Consider the following 12,568-nt stretch of genomic DNA (forward strand, 5'->3'; position numbering starts at 1 on the left):
TACAAAATATGCTCTTTACATTGAAATACATATTAACAAAGGTAAACACAACACACATAGACTCTAAGACTGCTCAATGAAAAAAGTATTTAGCAGGGAATGTTTTCTGTAATAGGATATCATTTTGATACATATTTTTCTCAGAACCTGAATTAGTCATGAGGTGTATGAAAATTTCTTGGTAATGTAACATTCCCTTTGTCATAAATCCTGCACCTTTATGGCAAGACATCTATTTCTGTATTGAAACAACAGTGGGGTGGTGGCCAGGTGGCTCAGCGAGTAAGAGCACCGGCTCTAATGTTGGGATGACCTGGGGATCAAATCCAGGCTCAGACACTCAGCATCACACCCAGAAATAACTGGCGTGTAACCTTCAGCAAGTTACTTAACCCCGATTGCTTTAAAAAAAAAAAAAACAGCAGTGGAAAATAACCTATGGGAAAATTCTAGTCTTTACTTGAATTTCAAGAAGCTGTATTTATACGTTGCATTTGTAAAATCTGAAATAAAATTATTCCCTGTTAATCTTCACAGTTTCTTAAAAAAATATTAGTGAAGTTATCTACCAACTTTAAAGTCTAAACTGTTATGTTCACTGAACAAAAATAAATTTAGTCTCAGAACATTAAAATGCCTGTTAACAATAAAGTACTTATAAATAGTGCATGTTAAATTTTTTTCCAACAAATTTTGTTTATAAAATGTTTTGACATTTTAAAAATAAAGTGGGGGAAAATGTGTTTAATAGTTAAGTGTGAGAATTAACATTTTTTTTCCAAATACAGAATTTAAACAAATTGCTAAAATTTTAAATAAAAAAAGTTAGTAACTGACCTTTAACAATTTAGTGCATTTCAACACATTCAGAATTAAATTTAGTTTGCAAGAAGGAAATAACTTTGGAATACCAATTGTGCTCTTTATTTAGATTATAGCAAATATTTGTATATATACTAGTATAAAACTATGGAAAACTACCATTTATTTAATTTTTAAATGCACATTAAAAATCTACTTTTAGTTGTCAGAAAAACAGTCAAGTCCATTGTTTGGCATAGACAACACAGTATAGATACTCTGAATTTCACAAACAATTTTTTTTAGGTTAAACATTCCATTTTATATTTTGGGGTATATAAGGATGATTTTTTTTAAAATTCAAGAATTTCAAATAATTGTTTCTTCCCTCCCATGTTAAAGATACTAGAACCAAGTCTTACATTTAGATTCCTACAGTAAGAATGATTTTCAGAATAAGAGATTTAAGTAATACTGCAAAATAGAATGTTTGTTTCTGAAGCTTTACATTTTATGAGGAAGAGACATAATTGTTTTGGGGAAATACTTTGAGATGCATTTATAATTTATGCTAAACACAAAAGCACATTTTTATGGCTTCTCAGCCATTTCCAGCTCAGTGGAGATTAGAGAGTCCATTAGCCTTGCACAATCAGGGAGTTTTATTGTTAGCTAATGGCATCAATATTTTCTATTTTGGTCTAACGGTCCTTTTTGGTTAATATATTTTAAAAATTAGGATTTTCTATGTAAGACTATGTAGTACAACTTTCAGATCCAAATTGCATTTTAAAATCATAATTTAACCAACCTAATTTATTTTTTTTATTATATGACTAGAAAAGGATAGCATTCTCTTCAAAGTTAATTCACTCTACTTTTATGTAGTACTTCTTATAATCTTTACAATATCAAATGTCAAATTTAGGAAAATTTATCCCTATTGTTACCCTTCCATCTTGATTACTGAACTGATATAAATGCCTTTCATAGATAGCTGTGACGCACACACAATTATTATCATCATTATTACTTATTGGTTGGCATACCTGCAAATGAGCATGACAGTTTGAATCCAAAGAAAATATTGGCACTAAACTACAATTTGCACAAGAGTTTAAGGCTGGTTTTAAATAGGCTCTGTCTTATGTTAGATTACTTTTTCAAATTAAATTTTTTTATACACATCCAAGTTTCTGTGGCTTTCTCAGAAAAGATTGTCATGTAAGGAAGAGAAGGAAGGGCAGAAAACCCCAAAACCTTTTGAAGGATATTTTCCAGGACTAAAAAAAGTAATTGTAAAGGATGACATTCTGATGTTCATCTTTGGTAATCAAATTATTAGGAGGAAATTGCAACTCCTATTAGTTATCTGGTCTGTCTGATGCCTATAACACCAGAGAAAATTTAAGATGAAAAAGTACAATGTTAAAAGAAAAAGACATTTTCAGGGATACTTCTGTGAAGTAACAGGTATCCTCACTCCAACAGATACTTATTTTGCTTAGCTCAATTTTTTTAATAGACTGAAAGTGCAATAGTGTGAATGCAACAGAAATTGGACACCACCTTTTCACCATGCCAAAACAGTAAAAAAGAGATACAAATATGAAATTTTATTTATTTTATATCATGGAAGTGAACAATATATTTTCAAACTAATTTTAGATGCTGGGTTTTTTTTTTCTTTTCAAGAAAATGGTATTTGAATTTTTTTTCATAACTTTTTTTAAACATCAGAAACTGCATATTATTTTTTTTTCCCTTAGCAAAAAGGCAGTTTCCTAAACTGAAACCAGTTAAAGCCATTGTTAATTTAGCTGATACAACTGCTTGAATTCAAAACATGGGAATAAAGTTATCAGTTAAAAGTTATTTTAAAATAACCCTCCCACTAAACGTTTTAAGTGGTTTGGTTTAGTAAAATTTTTTCACAAATCACCATTTTAGAACATGGTAGAAGTTACAAGGTACCAAAATAACTTTGACAAGCTGAAATAACATGTAAACAGAAACACTAAGAAGATCTGAATGAACATTATAAAGTGTTTATGGGTATTAAATGTAGGAAAATTAAATGAAAGCTCATAAGATATAATTGCACTCCAATTCTTATATACTAAACAAAGAGAAAAAAAACAAAACTTCAAACTAAATTAAATCCTATCTACCTTATCACTAACACATAAAGGTTCCTGACCAGACACGAAAAATTTGTCTCCATTGTCAAATTTACAATTTAGAAACATAAGATATGATCTCTTAAATTAGTAGATACCTCATTAAGGATGACAGAAACATGAAATTTTAGAAAAGCAAGACCATAGAAAAGCATTATGTGATTGTTTTGTATCAGTGCTGGTTATGTTGCCCTCTTGCAAAATGACAGGCAAAATCATACTTGTTTTTACATTTGCATCCACATATATTACACTGAAAAGGGTTTTCAAACCCATGACATCCCATGTGAATAGTATAAAGGATATTGTCTGCAAAGTACATGTCACAGTGCTGGCAGTGATGCAGAAGCTGAGGGTCCTGAACTGGTAGGGCCGGGGCTGGCGTGCTGGGCTGGCTGTTACTAATGCTGGGAGTACTAGTGTGAGCGCTGCGTTCACTGCTCGGGCCTGCCACAGGGCTATAGTTCCTCTGACTATGTGATGGCCGAGGTTCGGGACTTGTAGGAGAGGAGCTCTGAGGAATACTTGTTGAAACAGCAGAAACAACTGCTGGGGTGGTGGGCTGCTGAATCATAAAAGGCTTTTCATCAGGGCATGGAACAACATCAGGAGATGGTGGGTTTTGATTCTCAGGTGGCAAGCTAGATAACTGTCCTGCTAGAGTGGATAGTTGATTTAATGGGTTGTCAACCATGAGTTCTTGTGGATCCCTTGGCAGGCCACCAGTCTGTGTCGTTTTTCCCATGCTTTCATACGTATCAGTCTGGATATTTGGGATTTCATGGGTAAAATCATTCAGGTAGTCTGGTTTCTGAACCACCATGGAAGGTGGACTCAAGTTGATTAGTGCTCTCCTGCTGTACCCTAGATTGCTAGTCTTCTTTTGTAAAACCCCCCACATTTTCTTGCTGCTTAAGGAAGACCTAGTACCTTTAATTGGTACCATTTTATGTTTACGTCTACGATGATGGGAAAGATTACTTCTATCACTGCAGCGGAAGGAACATAATTCACATTTGTATGGTTTTTCACCAGTATGGGAACGCATGTGGGCTTCCAGATGACGCTCATAAGCTGATGCAAATGGACATAAGTGACATCTATGAGGTTTTTCACCTGTAAAAATAATGGAAAATTAAGAACAGAAGCACATTAATAGAAAATTTCATGATCTCATATTGATTGAATTTAGAAGTGTAGAAGAACTATCTTGATAAGCACAGAAAAATGATATACTTGGAACACAAGAAATTCAAGGAATAAAGAGATCTCACAAATACACACAAATGATTTAAAGTAAATTATTCTCATTGGCACAAAATCTGTGATGTATTTTCTTTTAGCTATAATTAGCACTCTTGTAGATGAGAAGAAAGAGCAGAACAATCACAATATCTGATTAATAATGATATTCCCTACATCATAATATAGACATGTGCTGAATTGTGAGAGCTGATACAAAGTGAGGAAGACAAGGCTTCCAAGTCCTGCTTCTGACACTTCCTGGCTGTGGGACTTCGAGAAGGTCTGTAATCTCTCTGCTCTAGGAACTGAAGACTTAAGTTACAGAAAAGCTACCAATGTATATAATGCACATAATGTAAATAATCTATACCATAATATATCAGATGTATGTGTATGTATGTGTATACAGGTTGTTTCAAAAGTCTTAAGTGCAGTTTTAAACTTGAATAGCTTAAAACGGCACTAAAACCTTAATTATAATTGTTCTTGTCCTTTGTTAATTAAATTAATAAAGTTAATTAAAAATTAGATAATTCTACTTCAAAATTCACATATCTGGCAGTACATATTTTTCCCCACTGTCACATTTCCAGATAATCAGTACATCATGCATAAAAACTGACATAACATTTTTGAGAAGATTATTGCCAAATCCTATGAGATTATAATTTGGAAATATCTGATTACTAAAGTATTTATGGTTCCTAGAACTAGGGCTATTTCCCAAGCATTACCACCTGCCACACCCTACTGCCAATAAAAAACATTATTATCAAATTCAAAATGCAAAACTCCAGGGCTGATCAGTATGATATAAAGCAGCATCAGGCAAATAATAAAGGACCAGCACAAAGCTGGGCACAGCCGATATGTATTATAGGAGCCACTGTGCTTCAAAGCTCCACAATACACCCTCTGGGGTGGGAAGATGTGTAGAAAATAATGCTCTCTACCAAAGAAGCAGTGCTCTGGGACTCTGATAAGTTTTAATTTGTACCTCTATTTTATATGATACTTCTGATGGAAAGGGGAATTTCTTCATTAATATAAACCCTGTGTTATCCTTCATTTTTAAACTATTGCAAGCATCCATACCAAGAAATTACCTCATTTACCTGTATGAATTCTAATATGTTCAATGAGCCGCGCTGTTCCTTTGCTGGCATAGTTGCAGTATCGACATTTTAGTTTTCCATCAAATGTCCTTTCAAATCCATCCACCAACATTCCTGAGTTTTCATCCAAGGACACTTCAACAGATGGATGATCAAGTCCATTTTGATCACCATCTGTCCCAGCTGTAAACAAAGTATGGCAATAGAAATCAAGTCTCTACAAATACTACAATTTTATATTTTGATTTGAGGTGGTACAAAATCATTTACAAATGATAATTTAATCACACTAAGATTCATTTAGTTCACTTACTCATTTATTATTCCTCAATATCCTTATTTCACAGAAGGGAAAACATGTATATGTATATAAGTTATAAAAATTTACTTTAAAGTTACTTGCATAATAGAACATCGTTGTCTGTGAATTTAAGCACTTAACCAGTCCCCCTAAATATGCATAGTTATCACATTATGACTTGTAGAACAGATGTTATTTTAGTCTGAAAGAATTAATGGACTTTCTTTCCACTTTTCCATCCAATTCAAAGTACTGTACACCTGAATTCTAAGTTGTATTTGTCTATCAGGATCTTCAGTTTCTTACTGTGTTATTAAGCTCCCAAGATAAAAGTTAAAGGTTTGGGACCAATCAGCATTAAGAATCATGGAACTTTAAGCCTAAAAGAGTCATTGCCAACCATCTAATCTGACCCCTTTATTTTACAGATGAGGAAACTGAGGGCCAGAGAATCCAAGTAGTTGGCTCAAGGTGGTCAGTTTACCTAATGTCACAGACAACTCAGGTCTTCAGATTTCTAGGAAAGCTGCTTACTATACTATTTTCCTACAATTTAGTAAATGAAATCTTTAGAATCTGCTTTTCCCCACAAAGCCATTCTCTATTATTAATAGTAATGAATAAAATATTCTATTTTTCAAAAAAAGCAAACAATTCACAAAATAGTTTGTGCTTCATAATAAGTGTTTACAATGCAGCTTACATAAGTGAAATATGTAATATTTAAAAATTAATCTACCTCCCTGAAGAGCTTCTGCTTCTTTGTCCCCACTAACCGATCCAGAGATCATGTTCACATGGTGGGTCTGTTGAGTGAGATATTCCTGAAAATCCTTCACAAAGTCCAGAGGCTCTGGCTTCTTTTCACCCATATTCACCTTCTTAGTTTATTATTTCTTATACCTGGAAAAATAAAACTAAATTACAACTTTATACTGTCCAGGCCAACTCAACAAATATTTATTGGGTACCTACAATGTAACTGCAACTAAAAGTTAAACAGTGGCAGAATAGAGACTGGCTAGATTGATAAAATGTATCTCTCATAGTGGCTGTACCCAGAACAAGGGTTAGTCTTGAGCTTTGCAACTCAAAAAGTCAATTTCATGAACCCAGAAAGAGTTGGCTAGAGATATGCCTTTTTTTTTTTTTAAGCAATCAGGGTTAAATAACTTGCTCAAGGTTACACGGCCAGTTATTTCTGAGTGTGGTGCTGAGTATCTGAGCCCAGATTTGATCCAGGTCATCCCCACACTGGAGCCAGTGCTCTTACTCACTGAGCCACCTGGCTGCCCCTAAGCAATTGGGGTTAAGTAACTTGCTCAAGGTTACAGAGCCAGGTGCTTCTGGGTGGGTGTTAAGTGTCTGAGCCCAGGATTTGCTCTCCAGGTGATCCCAACACTGGAGCCAGTGCTCATACTCGCTGAGCCACCTGGCCGCCTGAGAGATATGCCTTTTAAAAAGTTATCAACCTACCAGTTACCTATCTCCACAAGACCCCTTGGGATGGGTATGCTCATTCGAGAGTTCAAATAGCAATACTGTAAGGTTGCTTTGTGAGATTTCAAAGAAACAGGATAACTAATTTAGAACAGGGATTCTTAACCAGGATCCATAACCTTGTTCTTAAAAACTATTCTAATAACCATATTTTGATATAATTAGTTTTCATCATAATTACATGATTACTAAAATATTTATGGTTCCTAGAACTAGGGCTATTTCCCCCGCATTACCACCTGCTTTGATATCACAATTACCACAATGCATGTTATGCATTTTAAAATGTCATTCTGGGAGAGGTCCACAGGTTTCATCAGAATGCCAAAGGAGTCCAAGAAAGTCTAAGAACATCTGATTTACAGCTAAAGAAATGTAGAGATCATCTCCAAATCCCTCTCCCCCAATTTTATAGATGGGGTAACTACAGCCTAAATTAGTTAGGTGGTTTGTCCAAACTCATGCAAGTAGTTAAGTGGCAGAATCAGAAATAGAACCCAGGTCATCGGACTCTAAATCCAGACTGCTTCCCACTGCACCACAAAAAGGAACTGGATATTCTTAAGAGAGATTACACAGTCCCCATGAGGTATTATTTCATACCCATCAAGATAGCAAAATTGACAAGAAAATGGGAAAATTAATTGCTAGGCAGGCTATGTGAAAACAGGGATGTTAATTTATTGCCAATGGGACTATAAATTAGTTAAACTAGAAAACAACTTTGAATTATGCAAGAAAAGTTCATCATTTTAAATCTAGTGATTCCATTACTAGGACTATACTACTAAGGAGGTTACTGACAATAAAATAAAAATAATAGTAATAATCTGTCATAACAGCCTTGTGATAACAAAAAACTAAAAGCAAAACATGTACAAACTGATAGAGTTACAACTACATAAATATTATATTTCTATATAAACCATACATATATAATAGAACATTACCATGTTATAAGGAATGACAAATATGAAAAATTCTAAGAAACATAGGATGACATACGAAATGATGAACAGAGAAGAAAGCTAAGCCAAAAAACCCAATACACTCAAATATGTATAATATAAAAAAGCACATCAATAGGCAACCAAATTTTTGTCAAATAACAATGGTCAATCATCAAAGTTAACATATTCTTTCTTTCTGTTACAACCAATAAGCTGTTGGGAGGAGGGTAAATATACTCTATAGGGGAGTTTCTGAGACTGTTTAGTGAAGAAGTGTCTTATGCCAAGAAAAATATCAGTAAAATGTGTTGTTATTGTTGTTTTAAATAAACCAAGAGCGTCCTCACTCCTGGACAATACTGAATAAATATTCACAAATCTTTTGGCTCTCCTTCTTCTAGACTATGCAGACCTCTAATCTCCTGTTAAGACATTATTTCTACTAGCTATAATAGGGCTGAATAACATCTAGCTTTTGTAAAACTCTATTACGATATAGTAGAGGATGTTTCTTTTTGACACTATCCTAGGAAAACACCTGGATCTTCTTCAATGAACTGTGAGAATTGTTCTTAACTGAATAACTAAATTCAACAAATTTAGTTCCACAAATATTTATTAAATACATCATGAAGCACTGCATTAGGTGTTAGGGATACAAAGAAAAACCAAAACTCACTCCTGCAAAGTTTCCTACCTCCAAAGTATTTTTAAAGCTTCCCAAATTTTTAAACCTCTAATTTTCTCAAATAAGTCCACTGATCTCCACCACACAAGTTCAGGTTTTGACTGCCTCTTACCAGAAGTCATCATAATAAACTCCTAATTGATCTCCTTTCTTCCAGTGTCTCTCTTATCCAATCAACCACTACACAGTTACCAAAATATTCTGATCATGGTACTCACTGGCTCAAAAACTTCTATACTTGGGGGTGGTGCCAAGATGGTGGCATAGAAGCAGGAAAACTCTGTGCGCTCTCCCCATAACCACCTCAAATACCAATAAAATATGACTCTAAACAAACTTCAGAGCTACAGAACTGTAATGTAATGTCAAGGAAAGGCAACTTCCCAGGTTCAAAATACCATATTTTATTCAGTGACAAACCCAGAACAGAGAAGATCAAAACATGACATCATTCCAAATACAGCATTTACTAAGTGTGATTAAATAATCTCCAAGTACTACCCCACCCCAGGACCTTCCAATCATTCAATCAATTACAAAGTCTCTGTTCTAAATACTTCTCCACCCCTAGGCTATACCTTAATTAAGTCCACCACAAAGCCCCTCTTCTCAAATGGAGATTAGTTTCCAAACATAAGGTCAAAAGTTCCCCACCCCTGGATCACAATTGAATCTACCCCAGAGTTACATCAAGTTTAAACACAGCACTTAATACCCAAATGGAGGTCTTTTCTTCATCTTGACACGAGGCAAGTTCTCAGCAATCTTAGTTCCTGGGGAGACAAGGCTTAGCAAAGCCACAAGATACATTGCCAGTCCCTTCATGAATTTATCCTCTGTCTGTAGAACAGTCCTAGAACCCCTGAACACATTAGCAAAGCCCTCTCCCAGGATTTCTGTAAACATACAACAAGAAAATCCTTCTTCAGGGCTTCTGAACCAACAGAAAGGCTCCCAGACCCCTGCAACAACAGTACTGTCCCTCACCAGTGGACAGTATTCACTCTGTCTGCAGGACAGTCTCCAGACCCCTGCAACAACAGTACTGTCCCTCACCAGTGGACAGTATTCACTCTCTGTCTGCAGGACAGTCGCAGGCCTTCTTAGCGAACAGCCAGGTTCCAGGACTTCTTCAACAAAAGGACAGTCTTTCACCAGTGGACAAATCTGGCAAAATAACATCAAAACAGACAGACAAAGTACCAGCAAAACAGCCATGTCTCCTCAGTCCTTGGCAGCTCAGGGGGCAGGTCTCAAAAGTCCAGGGCAATTCAAAGCGGCCACCAGCAATTCTCTTAGTCTCTCTCTCCACGAGGTGCTGCTTCCAAAAAATCTTCCGCCTCTCTCTAGTGTCTCTCCAAATCTACATCACCAGCTCCTCCCCGTTTAGGACTTTCTTTTCACATCAACAAGCCCATCCCACAGGTGGGATTAACAAACTCTGGGTTTTAACACAATCAATTTGAAAACCAAGCCAATACAGGGGAATCTTTAATTGCCATTACTATCACAAGAACCCACAAAGTGACAGAGGGAAATAAATCTCCTGCTGAAGGCAGCCCAGAAGGTGGACAGGAAGGGGTCATCTCAGTGTGCTGGGAACCTAGCCCAGCCCCACATGAGCCCACGGTTTTAGCCTCAGGGCAGCACCTGCAAGTCACAGCTGGAGGGACTTCAGGAGATTGGATCACCAGCAGCTGTGGTGGTTTCCAGTAATTAACCCATAAAAATATTAACACATAAATGCCAAAGGCAAAGTAAAAGGTCAGTGTGAACTTTGGGAACAGGGAGGCTGAGAATTTGGTCTGGCCTCTGTCCCCTTGAAGGGAGAAGTGGCTTAGGTGGGGTTGTCATGCAGCCACCTCCACATGGCTGCTTCAGAGCTCCTGGCCTGTAGATTGTAGGGGGATCAAGCAACCATTCTGAGGGGTACTCGATCTTGCTTTAACCTTCTTGGATCTGGATAGCTGTCTTGGGTGGTTGGCCCAGGGTGTGTGACCAGGTGCCAGAGCCTGTGGAGGCTTCCGAGAGGGCACCCAACTAATAGCTCCAGCAGCTGAGAAAACCCCAGCAATTTGGGACAAAGCTATCCCCTCTGAAAGTGGAGTTCTACTGTGGCAAAGAGCTCAAAGTCAAGTAACTGAATAGCAAAATGAGCAAGCAAAGCAAGCACAGCAATCCAACTTTAGATTCTTTTTTGGGGGACAAAAAGGATCAAAGCATGGAATGGGAGGAAGACAACGAAGTCATAACTCCTACACCAAAAGCTTCCAAGAAAAATATGAATTGATTACAGGCCATGGAGGAGTTCTAGAAGGATTTTGAAAATCAAATAACAGAAGTGGAGGAAAAATTGGGAAGAGAAATAAGAATGATACAAGAAAATCATGAAAATAGAGTCAAAAGGGGCGGCTAGGTGGAGCAGTGAATAGAGTACCAGCCCTGGAGTCAGGAGGACCTGAGTTCAAATCCAGCCTCAGACACTTAACATTTACTAGCCACATGACCTTGGGCAAGGCACTTAACCCCAACTGCCCTGCCTTCCCCCTCTAAAATGCAAAAAAATAAATGAAAATAAAGATGAGGCTACTCCTTTCATTAAGCCTTTAAAAAAAAAAAGTCAACAACCTGACTGAAGAAAATAACACCTTAAAAAATAGACTAACTCAAATGGCAAAAGAGGCTCAAAAAGCCAATGAGAAGAAGAATGCCTTAAAAAGCCAAATTTGTCAGATGGAAAAAGAATCTGAAAAGTTCACTGAAGAGAATCATTCCTTCAGAATTAAACTGGAGCAAATGGAAGCTAATGACTTTATGAGAAATCAAGATACTATTAAACAGATCCAAACAAATGGAAAAAAATAGAAGGCAATGTGAAATATCTCACTGGAAAAACCAGTGACCTGGAAAATAGATCCAGGAGAGATAATTTTAAAATTATTGGATTACCTGAAAGCCATCATCAAAAAAAAAAAATTAGAAATCATCCTTCAAGAAATTCTCAAGGAAAATTACTCTGATGTTTTAGAACCAGAGGGCAAAATAGAGCTTGAAAGAATCCACCGTTAACCTCCTGAAAAAGATCCCAAAAAGAAAACTCCTAGGAATATTATAGCCAGGTTCCGGAGTTCCCAGATTAAGGAGAAAATATTACAAGCAGCCAAGAAGAAACAATTTGAATATTGTGGAAAAACAATCAGGATAACACAGGATGTGGTAACTTCTACGCTGAGGGATCAAAGGGCTTGAAACATGATATTCTGGAGGTCAAAGGAGTTGGGATTAAAACCAAGAATCACCTACCCAGCAAAAATGAGTATTATGTTTCAGGGGAAAATATTGTCATTCAGTGAAATAGAGGACTTTCAAACTTTCTTGATGAAAAAACCAGATAGACAGAAAAAAAAAAAACCCGAAAATTTGACATTCAAATACAAGAAGCAAGGGAAGCATGAGAAGGTAAACAGGGAAAAGAAATCATAAGGAACTTATCAAAGTTGAACTATTTACATCCCTACATGAAAAAAATGATAATTGTAACTAATGAAACTTTTCTCAGTATAAGGATAGGTGAAGGGAATATAAATGTGTGTATACACACACACACATATGTCTATAGAGGGGGGTATATGGGTGTATAAATAAATATGTGAGTGTGTATGTATATATGTATGTGTACAGGTATACATAGAGGACACAAGACCAATTGAACAGGAAGGGATGATGCTCAAATGGTGAAATTGAAAGGTTAGAGAGGAATATGAGCAGAGATGGGGAGAGACAGAATG

General features: G+C 36.2%; 2 protein-coding genes across 6 annotated transcripts in view; one reads left to right on the plus strand and one right to left on the minus strand.

Moving 5' to 3' along the window:
• Positions 1 to 12,568, plus strand: part of BUB3 (BUB3 mitotic checkpoint protein) — a 555,213-nt gene that overhangs the window by 255,012 nt on the left and 287,633 nt on the right. The gene's annotated exons all lie outside the window — the stretch shown is intronic.
• Positions 163 to 12,568, minus strand: part of IKZF5 (IKAROS family zinc finger 5) — a 44,235-nt gene continuing 31,829 nt past the window's right edge. For all 3 annotated transcript variants that reach the window (XM_069099158.1, XM_069099159.1, XM_069099160.1), the window contains 3 exons: positions 6,382 to 6,545; positions 5,342 to 5,524; positions 163 to 4,097 (listed from right to left, as the gene is read on the minus strand). In XM_069099158.1, coding sequence (XP_068955259.1) covers positions 3,154 to 4,097; positions 5,342 to 5,524; positions 6,382 to 6,514 — 1,260 coding nt within the window. In that variant the 5' untranslated portion in view covers positions 6,515 to 6,545 and the 3' untranslated portion in view covers positions 163 to 3,153. The remainder of the gene's footprint in view (positions 4,098 to 5,341; positions 5,525 to 6,381; positions 6,546 to 12,568) is intronic.

The sequence above is a fragment of the Petaurus breviceps genome, unplaced genomic scaffold (assembly GCF_028583685.1).
Source record: "Petaurus breviceps papuanus isolate PSGF00001 unplaced genomic scaffold, PetGlider_PUasm1.0 37, whole genome shotgun sequence".
Lineage (NCBI taxonomy): Eukaryota > Metazoa > Chordata > Mammalia > Diprotodontia > Petauridae > Petaurus > Petaurus breviceps.